This window comes from Trachymyrmex cornetzi, unplaced genomic scaffold (genome assembly GCF_001594075.2).
Source record: "Trachymyrmex cornetzi isolate Tcor2-1 unplaced genomic scaffold, Tcor1.1 scaffold427, whole genome shotgun sequence".
Taxonomy (NCBI): domain Eukaryota; kingdom Metazoa; phylum Arthropoda; class Insecta; order Hymenoptera; family Formicidae; genus Trachymyrmex; species Trachymyrmex cornetzi.
This window is the reverse complement of record NW_017299038.1, coordinates 69,839-89,088: the sequence shown is the minus strand read 5'-3', so window position 1 is coordinate 89,088 and position 19,250 is coordinate 69,839. Positions and strand designations below refer to the sequence as shown.

Below are 19,250 nucleotides of genomic sequence, written 5' to 3'. Positions count from 1 at the left end.
TTGATATCAAATCTTTTATACAAATGATACATATCATTAATTCTACTAAACAGCAAACGTGAAGTTATCAGTTTCACGGCCGATTAAGTAATTGGCGTTGGTGAAACTGGCTCAAATGGTGATTTTTTACGAGAAGCATCGTTCTATCTTTGTCATTCATTGAATATCAAATAATCGGCCGATTAAGTAATTGGCGTTGGTGAAACTGGCTCAAATGGTGATTCTTTACGAGAAGCATCGTTCTATCTTTGTCATTCATTGAATATCAAATAAAATAAAATTATGTTTGTGTCGAGTGTGTCCTTTAAAAGGAAAGCACCTTAGTTAATCTATTTTAGTCAACTGCTATTTATATACATATTAGTTTAGAACTTTGAAAATGACCCGAAGATGGTCGAAATGTTAGTTTTATGCAGACATATTTTTATCTTGTTTTTACCTTTATGTTTAAAGTCAATTGTATCATATATATATTAAAATTTGTTTGTTTTGGTTCGTAGCTCTTCTTATTTTAATTTCTTTTATTTAAATCTTTTGAGCCATTCTTTATTATGTATTTTACACATATAAATAAGAAAATGAGACTGCTTTCCTTTTGAGGAAACACAATCGACATAAATGTCGTTCTGTCTTTGTTATTCATTGAATACTAAAAAGGATAGAAGGATAAAACGACATTCACGTCAACTGTATCTCCTAATTAAAAAGAAAGCAGCTAAATCCCAGTGAGAAATGATAATGGAATCGACATAGAAATCATCAAATCGATGTCGATTCAACATCGATTTTATTGTCATTTCTCACTGAAATATCGCTTTTTTATTTTCGTTATGCGCAATCATTTTAACTTTTATATCCTAATACGTAGTGACAAACGAAATATTCCAAGTTTGCTACATTACAACTCGGTCATAATTCAAGTCTTAAATTTCACAAACCGAGTGAGTTAAAACATCCGTCTGTCAGCTTTATAATGGCTTAATATAATTAGATCGATAAAAAATACCGAAAGACTGCAAGATTTTCTTACTTGATATGTACAGATTCGTGATCGTAGCTTTTTATTATTCGGAAATATAAAGGCATTATTGATAGAAACCTCTTCTTCTCCTTGTTTGGCTCCGTCTCGAAGACGCCTGTTTCTTATTTGGAAACAAAAACCAGCTCCATCTTCTTTTTATAACTACTTCCTTATAAACGGAGATCATTATGGTCCAATTATGGTCAGAACGGAAAGGCTGGAACTGTACACTAAATTATTATGGTTCTTCGAAATCCAAATGAGACGATTACAAATCGTTACAAAGATGGAATGAGCAAAAAGAACGAAAACTCGATTTCGGATCATCTAGCGCCATCTATCGTATCCAGATTGTAACTAATTCCTCCGTTTATTAAGAGATACTATAGAGATACTATAAATTAGAAATACACTATAGAGATACTAATTTCTTTTAATTAGAGATACTTATTGCAGTATCTCTATGTTTAATCGTACACTAACGTCCTCTCACGTAACCATTCCAACTTCAGCACGAAAAAACGTAGGGAGGGGGAGAGCTTGAATGATAAATGAATGGACCAATCACGATCGCCATCGCTATGGGGAATAGGAATTTTCGAGGATGCCAAATCACGATTGGTCGATTCCGTTTAATGACAAGTACTTCATTGTTGTCCTTTATTTACGTATTAAGGTGCTCTTGAGAGATTCTCGATTTTGCTCCTATTCTCGAATTAAAGCAGATAAGCTTGACGCTCGGAATATCTTTGCACTGCACACGCAAAACTTTCATCCTCCGGTCGACGCTTCTCATCGTTTTATCGCCGGGAGTTCAGCGATTTTAGAATTACCGTGGAGTGACAAAAGTGACGTTTCCTTTTGTTTTGGTCGAGCTTCCACGTCTCGTGTTAATCAGCTGTTGCGATTTTTCGAAATATTGTACTGGATAGAGCATAATGCTCTAAGTGTTAACTTCTGAGATTAGTCAAGTTGAATTTTTATCTCAAATAGAAAACAATGAATTTCTCAGAGAAAGGGCTGGATAGCCTACTCAAGGAAGAATGGGTATCGAAACTGGAAGAGAACACCTACATACAAAAAATGTCAATGAACAACATGATCATGAATTATCTAGTCACAGGTAATGAATTCTAGAATCTATTGTAATCTGAAATAATTGTCGAGGTAATAAAATATTTCGATGTGATTAGAAGGATTCAAGGAAGCTGCCGAAAAGTTTCAACAGGAGTCGGGAGTAGGTCCGACGGTGGAACTGAGCTCTCTGGATGACAGGATCCGTATTCGAGACGCCGTACAGAACGGTCATATCCAGGAAGCGACAGACTTGGTGAATCAGCTGCATCCTGAACTGTTGGACAACGACAGATATCTCTACTTTCACCTGCAACAGTTGCACTTGATTGAACTGATACGCACAGGCAGAGTCGAGGAGGCGCTTCAGTTTGCCCAGGATCAACTCAGCGAAGCTGGCGAGTCAGATGATAATATATTGTGCGAGTTGGAACGTACATTGGCACTGTTGGCTTTTGATGAACCACATAAGAGTCCATTCAGTGACCTTCTACATCCCACACACAGACAGAAAGTGAGTATTATCAAGGCCGTGGCATACAGAAAAACTTGAACAGTAAGACATAAATAATAAAGGACTGTCTGCAAAAGAAGTAATATGGTACAGTAAACTGTAAGTCTTAAGGAATTGATCAATCACATAAATGTGAAGAGAATAATCGATTATGACGTAATTTCTCACAGTTCATGGCTTATTACACAATAGGCCTGTTCTTTTTAGCTGAACTTCTTGCACGGTTGATCTTTTCTCTTTTTCTTTCCAACATGGAGAGAAATTTGCAAGAACTTTAGCTAAAAAGAACAGACCTAATGTTATTTCTATTGTAGATGGTTCATAAAGAAATCAACATGTTGAATACTGTTTAGATTATAGCCTTACGGTTTCTACTGTGATGGGCCAGTACATTTACTGCTTACATTCTACAATAAGCCTCGTTTTTTGTTAAATTGATCTTGTTATTTCCTGATTGTTGTGCCATTATAGATTGCAAGCGAATTGAATGCTGCTATATTGAAAATGGAACATAGGGAATCTACTAGCCCTCGTCTCAATAATCTGTTGAAGATGATACTATGGGCTCAAGAGGAATTAGACAAGAAAAAAGTAAAATATCCCAAGATGACTGATCTAGGTAGTGCCACAATTGAAGATACAAAATAATTTTATAGTAGAGTGACTGAGAGCATTTCTCAGCCTTATTTCTAAATGCGATAAATGAATATTTTGAATTGATTTTTAAACGTAATTTTATGTAAATTGCTATATTCATTTTGTAGGAAAATATATTCGAATTTTAATCTTGTATAACAAATTAGAGAGGAAAATGGTGTGTAGAATTATTAATCTGTTATAATAAGAATGTGTAATGATTAATTTGATACATCGTTGTTACAATTACTGTAAGTGTAAGAGATAAGAATGATTATTGCGATTATTTCTTTGTCTTTTGGAATGTAATGTTAATATAACAGGTAGAGGTATTTTCAGAATTTGTGTACATGCAATATTTACTAGGAATAGATACGCGCAAATTAAGACTTACATATGACTCCGGCTATTAGCCTATACAAGATAATATAATTGTAAAGATACATACAAATATAACATGTGATAATATGCATATTACAATAGTCTTAAAAAAGTAACAGCCTTCACAGAGACGCTCTTATAGTATGATTTTCAAAGTTATAGAAAAGTTTATTTTTAGGATAATAGATAATAATTTCGTTTAATCTTTAAATTAATTCCGTTTAAAAGTTTCCTTCCAAAAGATTAATATATTGTTTATCATAGTTTCCTTTCTACAATTTTTAATATATTTTCAATATAAAGAGTTCAATGTATAATTATTACTAAAAAAAAAAAAACAACTACCAACCGAACACATATTCCATTGCTTTTGAAACTAAACTGGCCGACTTCTGTGGAACATTTTCTGGCATCTGCGCGGTTTGTGGACTAAAATGTTGATTATAACCCGCTGCTAAAGATCTCAGCTTTCGTCGTCTCGCGGTAGGCGATGAACTAAAGTGGGATTGACCGATTCTGCCCATTGAAAGTGACCTCATGCTTCCATTCAGCTTTGCACGGTTTTCCTTGTCGCAACCCAGAACGACGCCCTCATCCGTACATGGTATGACGCCAATCATAATTGTGCCCGAAACGATACTACCATTGCACATGAGAGCCTTTTGCGCTTCCTGCTCTGACGCACACTTCAAATGTATCCAGTTGCTTTGAGGTTGTGGAGCTGGATGTTTATCCACTATACGAACTCTACTGGAGATGTGAGATAGAACAGTGTTGACATCGATGGGTAAGAAACCGAAAACCGTTACCCATTGCAGTAGACTCTGCGATTCGCTTGTGCTCAAATTGAACGAATTATCTGGAAATATCAGTGGACTGGTTAAATTACTCATCATGAGTTTGGACTGATTTATAGGTGTGGCTGTGATAGTCGGATTTGTGACCGCCACAGATGGTGACATGTGCGTGACTTCTAGAGTGTCAAATAGTCCTCGCGTTGGCGGTCCTCCGGTATGGTTTTTTGTGTTTATTTGTGGCGTGCTAGGAGTCGTAGATCCAAACACCGCCTTCTGACGGTTAGACCGGTAATCCGGAGAGCCGTAGGAAACTGGTGACATTACACTGGTATTGGTTAGGTTCAAATGGCGTGGATTGTCTTGAGGACTTATTATGTTGATCTTGGCGGGCTGGAAATTTTAAAGAGAGATGTTAGCAATGCAGACTTGTATATTTTTCAAATTAATAATAAAATATATTTCTCACAGTGTTAGTATCACCCAAGAGAAAACTTGGCAAATACGAGGAAGAATTTCCTGGACTACCAGGACTTTGGACAGGACTATTCATCGGTGATCCTAGAGTCATAGGCTCCATCTAATAGAACAATTAATTTTATAAGACTTGATAATAAAAAGATTTTATTCTATTCTAAAAAATTAACGCAAAGTTAATATTATTTTATATAAAAGTTAAAAAAATTCTTTTTTATTATTTTTAGATTGGCATTAATATTTTTAACTAGACGAGCTTGAAATATTCTAATGATTTCAAAAAATGTTTTGTCTCCGAAGTGACAATTAATTTTATAAAACCTGAATAATATTTAGGAATAATATTAACAAAACTCTATTCTATTCTAACAAAAATTAACACAAAGTAATTATTATTTTTATAGAACGGAGAGAAAGTTTTTTTTAACTTTTTAGGTTATTTTTAGATAGGCACTAATATTTTAAATAATTAACTAGACGAGCTTGAAACATTTCAGTCATATTATATTTGGGTTACTTACGACCTCAAAAAATGTTTTGTACTCCGAAGTAACTTGCTGAGTGCTTCGATAAATAATAATATCTGTTTATCGGGAGCAAAGACGTTTTCGTTTTTATCTACGTAAAGAGGGCTCTGGAAGTCAGCTGGAAAACGAACGGACGGGCGGGCGCGGAGCCGAACGGCGAACCCCCAACTGCCCCCAACCTCGATGGATCCTTGATGACGCCATGATCTACGTCGCCGTGTCGCACAGCCGCGGAACGTGTAGGCGCGGATCCAGCCAGCCAGGCCCCCTTTTTTAATCATGAGTACCATCGTCCGCGGGTCCTTCCTCCGGACGTGAACGCATCAGCGACCGCCGTCTAATCCGGTAATCGCTCGCATCCCGTAACGTCCGTCCGTCCGCGCGGATCGCGCTCTTGACGTCGCGTAGAGAGCAGCGGTAGAGATAAAAAGCGGCTGCCGAGGTGTGTGCCCGCGCGAAGAGGAACACGGCCCTCTTCTCAGTTCTCTCTCGCACGCGCGTACGCGTGTGAGCTCGCCGTGAGAAAAATCTAATCCGTGGACCCGAGGGATTCATTGGGATTCATCAGCGGGGGTCCGGATCCGCACCGGTCGCCCGCGCGACCCCCCCTGGGGGGAGGGCTCCGTTGACTCCTGGATCATCTTCTCTACTTGCGCTCCGAATACGGAAACGGGCGATTCCTCCTCCCTCCCCCGGCTCTCCCCCCCTCCCCAGCGAATGACACATCTCGGTGGAACGAACCGAAATCGTAAACCGTAAATAATAGCCGTCAAATTAGAGATAGATTCCGTAGATATATATCTGTCGTATCGCGGTATGTTTGACACTTTCCTGTTGACAAATCTTTATTTTATATATGTCCCTCTTTCTCTTTCCTGTATTAAAGTGAAATCGGTGTTACATTTTTGATTGTTTTTGCAGGAGGATAGCAAGAATGTCTGTGCCACCACCGCCACCGCCTCCGCAGGCTGGCGCTTCTGCTGGCCCGCCGATGGGTGATAACAGAGGTTTATTACTACAATCTATAAGAGCAGGCAAAACTCTGAAGAAGACTGTTACCGTGGATAAGAGCGTACCTGCAATCGCTGGTAAATTATCGGAATTAAATTATATACGCTAAGGACTGTGTTCGTAACTTCATAGAATGGCATTCATAATCGATTCTTATATTTAAGACTGTCTTAAGTGCAGTCTTTAAATGTCGTAAGCTAATCAGAAGGCTGTATCAGCATCTTAAGACATTACTTAAGATGCTGATCTTAAGATATTATTAAAGAACTATCCATACCGTCCCTAGTTCGTTCTTATTTTAAGACCATCTTTAATAATAATGTCTTAAGATGCTAATATTGCTCTCTGGATGATATTTATTGACGGTTCTTACTGTAAGACTACCTTAAGTAATGTCTTAAGATAATCTAAGAGGTTAATACAATTTTGTTGCCAATATCCATTTATTTCAAGTCTTAAGTAATAAAAGTCATGTCTCAAGATGTTTTTATGTATTCTATGATTGATTCACGACTTGAAACTACTCAAGACAGTCTTAAATATTCGAATCAACTATAAATATCAGCCCAAGCAAGAGCATGTGATAGACAATGATCGACTATTGTGTCATTTATGGAAAGTCCCTGGTAATGCATGTAATTGCGCAAACAATATAATTTTAATTGTTTTTCATATATGACAAGAATATTTGCCCACACTTTTATCTATTACTTGCTTGCGTTTTAAGTTTTCCAGTAAAAGATATAGCAAAATTAATAGTTGTTGTTTGTCAGTATTAAATAAAGATGAAATGATTCACTGTTTCACACTGGCTGCTTTCCTGTTAAGAGATACAGTCGACGTAAGCGTCATTTTATTTCTTATTCATTGAATACCAAAGAAGGATTCATTGAATACCAAGAAGGATAGATTAATTGATGTTTGTGTCGTCTATGTCTCCAAAAGGAAATCAGCCAGAGTAATACAGCGAATTATTTCATCTTTGTTTAACATTGGTAAACAACAAGGATATTTCACTGTGTTACACAGTGTCGTCTGTTGCTAAAAAGCATCTTAGGTCTGCATACAACTATTAAATTCAAAAACAAAAATGTATAAAGCGATTGTTGTGAAAAGTCAGGAACTATAATGAGAAACATTTGTTTCGCAGGGAGAATAAAAGGCGAATCGTCGAGCTCTTCGTTAAGCAATAACAGTAGTAGAACTAATAGTTCTAATGCAATCAGCAGCAGCAGCAGTTCTAATTCTAGTAATGGTGGGCCCATGTCGCTCGGCGGTTTATTCGCGGGTGGTATGCCAAAATTAAAACCTACAGGACTGAGAGGACACATGACCGAGAAAGAGGGACAAAGTGTAAATAATTCTAGTTTTCTTCACTCGTCACCCGGGTCGTCCCACAGTGTAAAACGCGGCCCGCCACCAGTTCCGCCACCAGCCGCGCAGAAACCGCAGTTATTCAGTCAGGTAGAAAACGACCTGCTTAACCGGTTCTCACGTATATCGTGCATATACTGTAAAAATGTTTAATCTCGCACAGGGGCAAAGCAGCACCGATTCCGCGACGAGCACTCCGGAGGTCACGCCCAGAGGATTCGGGAAATCAACCATTGTGCCTAAACCAGTGTCTGCCACCTTGCACAAACCGTCACCGCCGCCTAAAAAGCTGAATTTAACGAGTAGCGCGAGCGTAGCGAGAGCACAAAGCATGCGATTACCGCGATCGCCACCGGTCCTGGTGCCAACAACACCATCTTCTCTGCACCAGTCGCAGGATTGTTTGAATGAGGCCACCACGCCGCAGCCCATGAGACCCGTGAATAGAATTCTCAGGCCTCCCGTGACGAGGCCACCGTCACCGCCGATCTCGCGAGTGATCGTGCCTACAGCGAGACCATCATCGCCGCCAGCACCACCGGCCTCGCGGTCACACACGTTGCCTGTGACAGCCATGAGAGCGGCGCCGCCGCCACCGTCGAGAATTACGGTGACCGCGCCATGTATGCCACCACCACCACCACCGCTTCCTCATCGTCCCGCACCCACGCATCAAAGACTAGCACCGCCGCCGCCCCCGCCACCGACGCCTCCTACTAGAAGTCTGTCGGTCCGCAACGGCGGCGTTCAAGCTGGTTCTGTCGACTTGGAAACGCGATTTGCTGACATGTTTCATACTGTGTCAAGTTTTCCGCCGCCAGAACCCTTCAGGGGCTTCACCAAGGTTTATAGTAGCAGGAATGGTAAGAATACTGGGCCCAAAAAATTCTTTGATTTGTTTCTACGCACCTGACGCTTGAGATAATGAGTTTTATACATTTTTCTTTTAGTTATAAAACTAAACAAACGGTGCTTTCTACATTGCCGGCCATTCCTACCCGTATCTTTTAATCGTATCCTGAATACGTGCATGTTGCCAAAATTTATTACTACATTCCCTCGTGGGATGCATATATAACTCATACGTATATTTTAATAAATATACGAAACATGATACACCATACACGGCACATTGTTTATGATATTGTTTTTCAAGGTTTCTTTCAAAGCATTAACTTCCGTTGACGCTGCTTCTCTATCTTCCAGAACAATATAGACATGAAGACATTAAACGCGTATGACACAAACAGCTTATATTTGTTTATAACCAGAGATGAATTCATTAAATTGCATGCTGCTAATTGCACTTTTATGGATATTCATAATGGAATTTATAAGTTCGTACATTGATTCGTTCGAAAAGTAATCGTGACATTTCAAAAATTACAGCAGCAAAACAACAAGCACCAGCTCCTCCACTTCAATCGTCTTCTACTCCTAGCACACTGCATTCGTTAAATACTTCGTCTGGGAGTAAACAGTGGCAACACAATGCGACTTCTTTGGCATATTGAAATCTGTGCATACTTAAATCATTGCTCCGTGCATTGATTATTGTTTAAACACTTCTCGATGCTGCCACAATAAAATAAAATATTAAGTGAGCGTGAAAAGGTGTGAATCGGCAGAGTATAAAAAGTTTGAGCGAAAGAGATTCCGAATTCGCGAACCCAGTTATACAATAAAACGTTTTAGACAATATTTTCTGTACAGTTTATCTTAGAAGAAAGAATATATTTAATATAGATTATAATTACACATATATATACATATATATATATATATGTATATAAAAAATATATATTTTATATATATGTACATGTGTGTGTATATATATATATATACATATACATACATATATATAAAAAGAATCGTTAACTTTAAGTCTGTTATAATCTTACAAAAATCTATAAAAGAGATTTAAGCGGAAGGCACATTTATTTTCATTCTAAAAACAACGTACTCGTTTATTTCTTTTAATCGTTGTATTATATTTTTCCTATTTTTATCTTTGTAAACTTAATAAATATCAGATCAAAATGATTAATTCAGAACATCGTATACATTGTATCGATGTATGAAGATTCATCGGTCATTGATAGTTATTTAGACATTAACAAAGGCCAAAATATATAAACATGCAACTTATTTTTCAATACTGATAAACGATTGCACATACATACACAAATAGCAGCAATTCGTTGACTTAAGAATATTGTATATTAATATTGTATAATAAAAATACAATCTTTATATAAATACATGCAGGATATATGGTACTAGATATATTCTCAAATGAAATAGAAGATACTTTTATCTAACAATATCTTTTATTACTTTCTTTATAATGGTAATATTAAATGTGTAAATCTTCAAATTCTATTGCATATCAACTGTCATAGTCGAACGGTTTGTTTTAATACAATGCATTTTAAAGAACGATAAATACAAATATCTTTGTAATGACATTCTTCTTTGAGAGTTACATTCTGTAGTTATCAAAAAAGAGAGACGTGTTAAATTAATAAATAAATCGTGCGCATAATTGTCTATATTTGTTTCGAGGAAAAGCATTTAAAAAATAAATAAGATACCTTTGGCGATGAAATGTCTCGAAAGAAAGTAAATAATAGTCGTGTGATACAATTTTAGTTAATTAAAGGGGATACTCCTTTTGTCGTATAATGCATTACTTGATATAGGATCTCTTTCACTAACCTCGGTTAAATTAACCGACAGTTACATGGGGCTCATTTAGGTCCAGTTTGACAACTTAACTTTTAACCGAGGTTTAACTTATTTTAAGTAATAATGAGTAATAATTGTGAAATTCGTCCTAAATGAACCCCATGTAACCGTCGGTTAACTTAACCGAGGTTGACGAAAGAGATCCATAGAACAACGTAAGATGACATTAATATCACATTAGACAAAACTTAACTTTTTTTATAATTCAAGCTCCTTTTCAATAATCCTGCGATATTCATCAAAACCTTCTTCGATACAGCGAACTGATCCTTCTCCGCAAACCCACAATTCTGTACAAACCATTTGGATTAAACGTTCGTCGTGCGACACCAATATCACACCAGCCTGCAACAATAAAATATTAATTGAACTATAAACACACAATTGCAGATATGCGAAATGAAGGATTTTGAAATTGAGTCTTATTGACAATCGTCATAAAAATTAGTAATACTCACTTGGCAGTTGTTGAGGGCTTTACCTAATGCTTCGATCGATTCGATATCGAGATGATTCGTAGGTTCATCAAGCACTAAGAAATTCGGCATTGCGGCACACATCAAGGCGAACGCTACCCTCGACTTCTGCCCTCCCGAAAGAGAATTTATGACTTGCAAAGCTAAATTACCGCTTATACCGAAACTGCCAAGCATTCGCCTATATTCCTCGATTGGTTTACCTGCCAGAACGAACACAGTGTTAAATTTCTTAAATGGGCCTCGTGTCCGTTTTGTATCGCGAATACGTACCAGGAAAATGTGTTTGTAACAATTCGACAGGACAAACACGCATGTCCAGTTGATCGACGTGGTGCTGACTGAAATATCCAAATTTCAGATTTCGATGTACATGCACCGTACCCCGCGTCGGGCTCAACGCGCCCGTGATAATTTTCAAGAGGGTAGTTTTACCAGCACCATTCTCTCCAACGATACAAATGCGCGATTGCAAACTGGCAGTAAGATTCACATTGCTAAACACCATGTCGGTCCCGTTGTAACTATATGAGATTTCATTGAGTTGCAATATCGGTGGACTTAGCGGTTCGACATCGGGGAAATTGAGGGTTACTTCGCTCTCCTTCTCCATTGGCTTTAATTCAGGTCTGTCAAATAACAGACAAAAAAAATGTTAGGTAAATTTCGATCGTAAACTAACGAATTATTATCCGTGCGATCAAATCGTTAGACTTACAATTTCTCTAACATCTTTATCTTGCTTTGTACACTAGACGCGCGATTCGCATTGTATCTAAATCTATCGATAAATTCTTGTACATGCGCTCTCTTCGCCTGTTGAGCCTCGTACTCTCGTTGTTGATTTCTCTCGCGTTCGCCTTTCGTTTTCACAAATTGTTCGTAATTGCCACGATACGGCTCTATTTTTTGTCCACGCAAATACAGGATATCGGTGGGTACCTGTTGAAGAGGTAAAGATAAGTATGTATATTTATAGCGAAAAAATTGTTTAATCGTCACATCAATTAATTTTTTAAATTTTTTTTGAAAATGAAGGCATTAATCTCTCGCCAACATATCTTTAAATCATTGATATTTGATTGTAAATTATGATAAATTTAAATTTGTAAAAAATAAATAAAATACATCTGATTTCTATGATGGTAGAAACTAGTTAAAAATTTGATCAAATTTTTTTATGTAATCCGGGACAATAACAAAATTTGCTCTGTTTTTCGAAGACCTCTATTGCTGACAAAAGAGTTAAAATTCCATGTTGCGGAGAATTCCATTATTAACATATCTCTCTTAGCTAAATACGTAATACTCACAGTGTCTAAAAATTTTCGGTCGTGCGACACTACGAGTAACGTTTTCGGCCACGTTTGTAGATACTTTTCTAACCATAATATTGCTTTGATATCAAGCATGTTCGTCGGTTCGTCAAGTAGCAACAAGTCTGGCTTGGAGAATAGTGCCCTCGCGAGAGCGAGCCTCATCCGCCAGCCGCCGGAGAATGCTTTGGTCGGCCAGGATTGCTTCTCAACGGAGAATCCAAGTCCTGATAGGATCGCACTTGCTCTAGCAGGCGCCTTGTCGACCTCGGCTAACTGCATCGCCTCATATACTCGGGCCAATTCCTCACCTAACGCATCGCCCGTCTTGGAACCATCCTTTTCTATCGCTGCTTGCAGTTTCGCCTCTTGACTAAGTAACGTGCTTCGTTCCTGATCGCATTCTAGAACGGACTCGAGCGCTGACGTGTCGTCGCCAGCTACTTCCTGCTCGACGTGCAACACTCGCACGTGCGATGGTATTCTTAGCTGTTTGCTAAAATCAATCGGGACTGATAATAATTAGAGATATCATTTCCCAGAAAATAGGCTGAAGTTATTTGACATTAAAATGATGTTTTTAACACATTTAACGTTTTTAATATATTTGACATTTGCTTGTTTGGGAAACGACTTATGATATATCGCCATAATACCTTGATATCATTCGAAGCAAGGTGGTTTTGCCAAGTCCATTTCTACCAATCAGCCCGTACCGTCTGCCAAATGCAAGCGTCAAGTCAGCACCTTGCAACAAGACTCTATCGCCATAAGCGACATCAAAGTTCTCTATTCTGATATCCTGGGTTTTGTTCACCCCACCTTTTGTCTCCATCCGACTATCTTTCTTACTTGTCATTTGACTGGCACTGGCGGCGCTTTCAGCCGCATTATTGGCAGTGTTAATACGGGAAGCCGATCCTTGCTCATTTACGATTCGTTTTTCCTGTTTCTGTTGCAACTTGGCCTCGGCTTTCTCCAGCTTCTTAGCATCTACTTTCTGTCACAATAACGAGCAAGATTAACATACAAATAACACCTAGAAATAATTAATCTTCTGTTTGTAATCACATTTTTCCTCCACCCACCTCAAGTTCTCTCTCTTTTACTATTACAAAAATTTTTTTTTTTAATATGAAAAAATCAGGCCCACTTTTCAATATTTTTATTACATTACCAAATAGTTTTTTAACAAGATATTTTAAGAAAGAATTCTGCCCCCCCCCCCTTTATTTTGGAAACTTGAGAAGTAAAATTTCACTCGTGTCAAAAGAAATCCAAAGATTGCAGATAAAGTTAAATGTAAAATTAATGAGTGATACAAGTTGACACAAATGATATATCATCTTTATTATTTAATAAATATTAAAAAAGACAGAATAACTGTTTCACTAAATGGAAAGCACTCAGTAATATACAAATAGATAAAAATACAATAAAAGATGAGAACAATCTACGCAAGTAGCATAATATATTCTTTATTTAAAATAGATGAAATACAACTATACATTACCATTACATCGTCCCTAGTTGTAACCCATATACTCTTAATCTGCTCAACTTGTGCTTCCAAGGTAGCAGCCAACGAGCCCAGATGCACCGGAGCATTTAATACTTTGTTAACGCCGTTTTTTCTCCTGTCTATGTCATCATCATTGTTTGAACTACCTTTCAATATTTCTAATAGCCTCACGCATATTTGCCTGTAAACAGAGAACGAGATACAATGAATTAATCTACTACCAAGAAGCAATAAATCTTACAATATTTTTTAATACAACGAATGAAGAAAAACATGATAAGACTTCCGAATATAAGAACAATTTTGTTGATCAGTGTTAATTATGGTAAATTCGATCACTCGCACTACACTGGATTAGAATTGAAGACTACTTTATATAAAGTATCTAAAAGATCCGTTAATAAATCAAACTAATCAAGACTCCTTACAAATCAAAGAATTGGAAAGAGTAAGGACACTAGGAGTCAGGCGCAGAAGACGTCGCGCAAATAATACACTTATAAAGAATGAAACTTTTTTATTCACTAAACGCGCTTACATGTTTCGACTCATTTTTGAGCCTTCCTCAGAGCAAACACACACTAACATATATAAAGTAAAAGTTATCCTGTCATGGTGAGCTCCCTTACATCGAGAATTTCAATGCCAGAATTAAATAAAAAGAAAAGGAAAATTAAAAAGGGAAATATTAAAAATGTCGAATTAAAGAATATAGAAACTAATTTTTATCAAAAAACTTTAATAATATAATTAATTATCCCGAAAATAGTGAAGCTCACCACAATTATAAAGTACCGTATCGCAAACATTATCATGAATAATTCAAGAACCGGTTCCTGATATGTTAGCCAGTCTGTATCAGACACAGTGAGTCACTTTTTAGTTATTAGCTAGTACTAATGAAAATTGTAAAGTAATAAAAAATCTCGTCAGAAGGACTTATTACTGTGTACAAACGACACCGACCATGTGTTTGCTCCAAGGAAGGCTCAAAAATGAGTCGAAACACGTAAGCGCGTTTAGTGAATAAAGAAGTTTCACTCTTTAGAAGTGTATTATTTGCGCGACGTCTTCTGCGCCTGACTCCTAGTGCCCTTACTCTTTCCAATTCTTTGTATCTAAAAGATGTATGAATAAGATCGAATTAAATCATTGAAACATGACTTGTAATTAATAATTATTGTTAGGTTAAATTTTAATATGTAGATAATAAAGAAATAATTTTTACTATTCGAATCTTACTTGATTCAATTCAATTAATATTCGAATAATTCGCATACATCTTTAGTATCCAAAGTATTATATAAACTGACATAAAATATCTGCAGTGGCATATAATATAATCCACTTTGACAATGAAATTGACTTTAAATATTGAAATTGACATTAAAAAACTTGATAATATCATTATTGGATATTTAATCGTTAAAAATACTTGTATGTTTTTACAACTTGACTATGCTAATTCCATGTATAGCAGTTTTCAGTTGCATTAATCTAATGTAACGCGAGTGATCGAATTCGTTATTAAGAGAGTGACAAATGCGAACACATTTACAGACCTAACCTCGTTTTCTGATTTGTCCTCGACCTCGTGCAGGACCTGTCCGATCGCCTCGTACACCTCGTCGCCGTCCTCGAAGTCATCCTTGGAGCTGTCTAGAATACCTGTATGCGGAAAGATACGCGTGTCAAAGTTGGGTTCACCGGATACCAAACCGCGGATCTGGCCGCATAGGTTATTCCGCGGCACAGGAACATACCTTGCACGTATTGATACAGGTCGTCGTCTATCGTCGGGAATTGGCTGCGGATGTATTCGCCGCAGATCGCCATAATACTCGCTACTCAATTTCCAGAGGGTGAACGTTTAAAAAAAAGGGGGGAAAATCCCGAGTCGGGAGAGCCACGCCAACGAGTATCGCTCCCTTGACAGACGGTCGTGTCAGGTCAGGTGAGTCGTCTCCGCTGGTCTCCGCCGAGCTACGTGAGGGAACACATGTTCGCCGCCATCTTGGAACTCGCTTCGACACGCGGTGGCTCAAGAGCGCGTCAACCGAGTGACATTCCGCGCCGGGATAAAGGAAACCGTCCGTCCGCAATACTCTCCGCGCGCAAATCGCGAATTTTCCCGGGCGTTCCGCGCCGCCTCCGCTGCTCGCCACGTACAAGTGTTTTTACATCCTCTTTGCGTTCAACTGATCGCGGTGGTGGGTCACCATCTTGAAGCTGTCAAACGCCGAGCCTCCCCGCTGACGATACGCGAGAACGCGAGCCCTCGGAGTCGCGTCGTCCGGGCTCCGACATCCGCGATCGTCGTACGGCACGTTAACGTTGGGCGCAACCCACGGTTCTCCAGGTCGACGGCGAAAGTCGCTGCGCCATCGTCGTCGTCGTCATTCGCGATTCCTCGATTCCTCGATTCTTCGCGCGCCCCGCCAGCTCCCTTCTCGCTGTAAATAATCATCATCGTCGACGGGATCAGGTCAAGTTCTCCTCATCATTTTTGATGCACCCTCGTTGAGGTGACGTTGAGAAGCGAAGGGAAGAGGAAGGAGGAGGGTAGGAGGAGAAGGAAAAGTCGTCGACGGGGCGCGAACGCCCCACCAGGAAGGGACGCCCTGGCGGAGACTCGCAAGAACGACGGGACGACCGACGTCGTGGAGTCGAATGTCGAAGGGTTGCGCGGGGACATGGACGAGCATGAGATACTACTTCTTCCGCCCTTCTCGGGTGCCAGTAGCAAGGAACGCGCCAGGAAGAAGCTCTGGCGCAGCGCGGTAGAGATAGTGGCGAGCGACGACGAGGATTCGGATGCGGACGAGCACGAGTGCGCCTTCTTCCCGGCTAAGCGGCACTGCACGCAATTATCCAAAGCCAACGAGGCTTGTTCGGACACGGTAATTTGGTTCCATTGATATTCACGTTACATGAGTTAATTTGCAACCTTAATTGATAATTGCTGAAGTAATTTGATTTGTTGACTGCTTGTCAACAGACTGTATCTGTGACTTTACAGTATTATTTTATTTGTATCTACATTTATATATCCACTACCAATGTATTAATTAACTTTAATCTTGATTTAATTTACTTTTTATCTTCTTCTAGTTCTAAGAAATAGAAAAAGAGAGATTAAGAGTAAATTAATCAGAGAGCTAATCTCTCTACATACATTGATGGAAATAGATCTTATGCTCCTTTCCACTAATATAGATTAACTATAAATTTTTAATTTATTCTTCATTTTTTTGTAATTTTTAAAACTAGAAAAAAAATAAAGAGGAAGAATAAAAAAAAATTTCTATTAATATTACTATCATATTGGTTATATTGAGAATTTAATAAATTCATATACACACATACATTCTGTGTTTATTATTATTAGGTGTTAAACTTAATTCCTGCCGTTTTTCGTCTCCAAAATTGATTTGTTTCGAAGGGAAATACCTTAATCAAAATATTATTAATAAAGTATTATTAATTAGTAATAAAGTAGAAAATGGAGGAAATTACTTTGATTAAGGTATTCATTCATCTTCCCTTCAAAACAAATCAATTTTGGAGACAAAAAACGGTAGGAATTAAGTTCAACATCTAATAATTTCCTCCACTTTCTACTTTATTACTAATTAATAATACTTTATTAATAATACTTTGATTAAGGTATTTCTCTTCGAAACAAATCAATTTTAGAGATGAAAAACGGTAGGAATTAAGTTTAACACCTAATATTATTGATATTAACATTACATATTTAAAAATAAGTTGAACCGAAATTAAAGTTAATTTATATTAGTGGAAACAAATATTATAGTATTTTTCATATATATGTTCATTCTATAACTATTAGAAATTTTCTTCATAAGGGGACTTCTCCAGATTTAAAAGTACAATCCAATTAGCGCATTGAAAACTTCTGACAATTGCAAAATAAATATTCTGCTAAACATAGCTAATTATTCTTCTAGGAACAGCACACGAGTACAGAGACGCCAGCTAGCAACGTGGGAAATCTCGATTACGACGAAATTATATACCAAATACAGATCGAAGAGAAGCTAAAGTTATGGCAAGCTTTCCAAGAGGAGGAAGGATCCATGGATAATAGCATCAATGAAGTTTTGGCTTACTACAGAATGATGCATCCACCTGATCCTCTGGAGGAAGAGTCCTCTGTCGGTTCCAGGTTTCATATGTCGTACAGAGGGAACGACATGGAGGACACAGCGGTGACGATGGCGATCCGTAATCACGGCTTAGTCCAGTCGGCCGAGCTCCCTCTTCAGCCTCATTACTGTAAATGCATAGGTGTTGATTGTTCCTTTTCGTCCAAATGTATGTATGAACTCGAGGACTTTCCTTACGGGGCGGTCTACAGCAATGTAGAAACGGGGCGATGCAATGCGTTGGATGCGGATAAAGTATACGAGTGTGATCAGCCGGAAGACTTCCTAGAACGCGCCGTAGGTGAGGCGATTAAGAAGAAAGGTCTAAGCGCTCTGAGTGTGGATTACGGTTGAATACGCTTCGTTAACGCCTGCTCTAATTCTTTTGATGTATTTATATATATATATAAATATATATATACAGTAGCGTAATATATCTCTAATTGTTGTGCTCTGTAAACCTATCGCGACTTCGTTTTATAGTTGATTTTTGTCGTATGACAGTTGCAATGCGTTATCCTACGAGCGATAATCTCGAAACTACTTTATACTCGAATATAATATACATATATACATTCCGATGTAATGACTCGCTTACGACAAAACTCAAACTTCATTTTATTCAGTAATGTGGAGTAATGCCGACATTATTGTAGCGATATTTTCCGTTTATTAATCCTCTCAATAGCCAGCCATATAGTATTAATATACTGCGTTAATTATATTTTCATACAAAATTGTAGGTATGGAGATATAATTATTGTGTCAAAATATAAATATATACATGTTAAATCAAATTAGCTTTGTAAACGATATATACTTGAGAAGTATAAGCAGCTATTTTGATTATAGTATAAAATTTGTTTTAATCAGAAACGCATACGTTTCCTTTTCTTTACAGTTGACATCTCCCTGTATATATATTTCCTACTATTAAAATAAATGTCCCAGTGGCCGGACATTTAAGCGTAGGTCACAAATAATTCAATTTATAATACTAGAAAGAGGTTTTTAATATAAATATTTATATTTATTCGAAAACATGAAAGATTTTCTTAAGCGGGAAAAATTATTTTAACCCATTTTAATATAATTTAACAATTATTGATGAAATAATTAAATAAATAGTAAAGTGCGTCATTGTACCAGTGGCCGGACAGCCAAAATAGGTTCTGTAGTGGGATTCTCTAAACGTTTTATCGATGATTGT

General features: G+C 37.7%; 5 protein-coding genes across 7 annotated transcripts; 3 read left to right on the top strand and 2 right to left on the bottom strand.

The window, feature by feature from the left end:
- Positions 1–2,020: 2,020 nt before the first annotated feature.
- On the top strand, positions 2,021–3,805 carry Hou (GID complex subunit 8 homolog protein Houki). The gene is made up of 3 exons (XM_018512730.1): positions 2,021–2,144; positions 2,215–2,609; positions 3,081–3,805. Exons 1-3 carry the CDS (start codon positions 2,021–2,023, stop codon positions 3,255–3,257), a joined length of 696 nt encoding a protein of 231 aa, XP_018368232.1. The 3' UTR covers positions 3,258–3,805.
- Positions 3,806–3,936: 131 nt separating this feature from the next.
- LOC108764466 (nucleoporin NUP53) lies at positions 3,937–5,491 on the bottom strand. Its single transcript, XM_018512729.1, has 3 exons — positions 5,419–5,491; positions 4,890–5,000; positions 3,937–4,813 (listed from the first exon to the last, which is right to left on the bottom strand). Exons 2-3 carry the CDS (start codon positions 4,998–5,000, stop codon positions 3,968–3,970), a joined length of 957 nt encoding a protein of 318 aa, XP_018368231.1. The 5' UTR covers positions 5,419–5,491; the 3' UTR covers positions 3,937–3,967.
- A 53-nt stretch (positions 5,492–5,544) lies between these two features.
- Positions 5,545–9,539, top strand: LOC108764465 (WAS/WASL-interacting protein family member 3). Of its 2 annotated transcripts, none has more exons than XM_018512728.1 (5): positions 5,545–5,769; positions 6,346–6,512; positions 7,586–7,899; positions 7,973–8,672; positions 8,760–9,007. In XM_018512728.1, exons 2-5 carry the CDS (start codon positions 6,359–6,361, stop codon positions 8,885–8,887), a joined length of 1,296 nt encoding a protein of 431 aa, XP_018368230.1. In that variant the 5' UTR covers positions 5,545–5,769; positions 6,346–6,358; the 3' UTR covers positions 8,888–9,007. The 2 variants fall into 2 exon arrangements, with proteins under 2 accessions (XP_018368230.1, XP_018368229.1); XM_018512727.1 differs by lacking the exons at positions 5,545–5,769; positions 8,760–9,007 and adding exons at positions 5,781–6,179; positions 9,199–9,539.
- A 657-nt stretch (positions 9,540–10,196) lies between these two features.
- LOC108764470 (ATP-binding cassette sub-family F member 3) lies at positions 10,197–15,888 on the bottom strand. 2 transcript variants are annotated; one of them, XM_018512738.1, is made up of 9 exons: positions 15,635–15,713; positions 15,439–15,539; positions 13,863–14,052; positions 13,006–13,349; positions 12,347–12,845; positions 11,752–11,975; positions 11,307–11,662; positions 11,016–11,236; positions 10,197–10,902 (listed from the first exon to the last, which is right to left on the bottom strand). In XM_018512738.1, exons 2-9 carry the CDS (start codon positions 15,516–15,518, stop codon positions 10,756–10,758), a joined length of 2,061 nt encoding a protein of 686 aa, XP_018368240.1. In that variant the 5' UTR covers positions 15,519–15,539; positions 15,635–15,713; the 3' UTR covers positions 10,197–10,755. The 2 variants fall into 2 exon arrangements, with proteins under 2 accessions (XP_018368240.1, XP_018368239.1); XM_018512737.1 differs by having other exon boundaries at positions 10,198–10,902; positions 15,434–15,539; positions 15,635–15,888.
- A 195-nt stretch (positions 15,889–16,083) lies between these two features.
- On the top strand, positions 16,084–18,729 carry LOC108764472 (uncharacterized). Its single transcript, XM_018512739.1, has 2 exons — positions 16,084–16,771; positions 17,843–18,729. Exons 1-2 carry the CDS (start codon positions 16,565–16,567, stop codon positions 18,392–18,394), a joined length of 759 nt encoding a protein of 252 aa, XP_018368241.1. The 5' UTR covers positions 16,084–16,564; the 3' UTR covers positions 18,395–18,729.
- Positions 18,730–19,250: the final 521 nt, after the last annotated feature.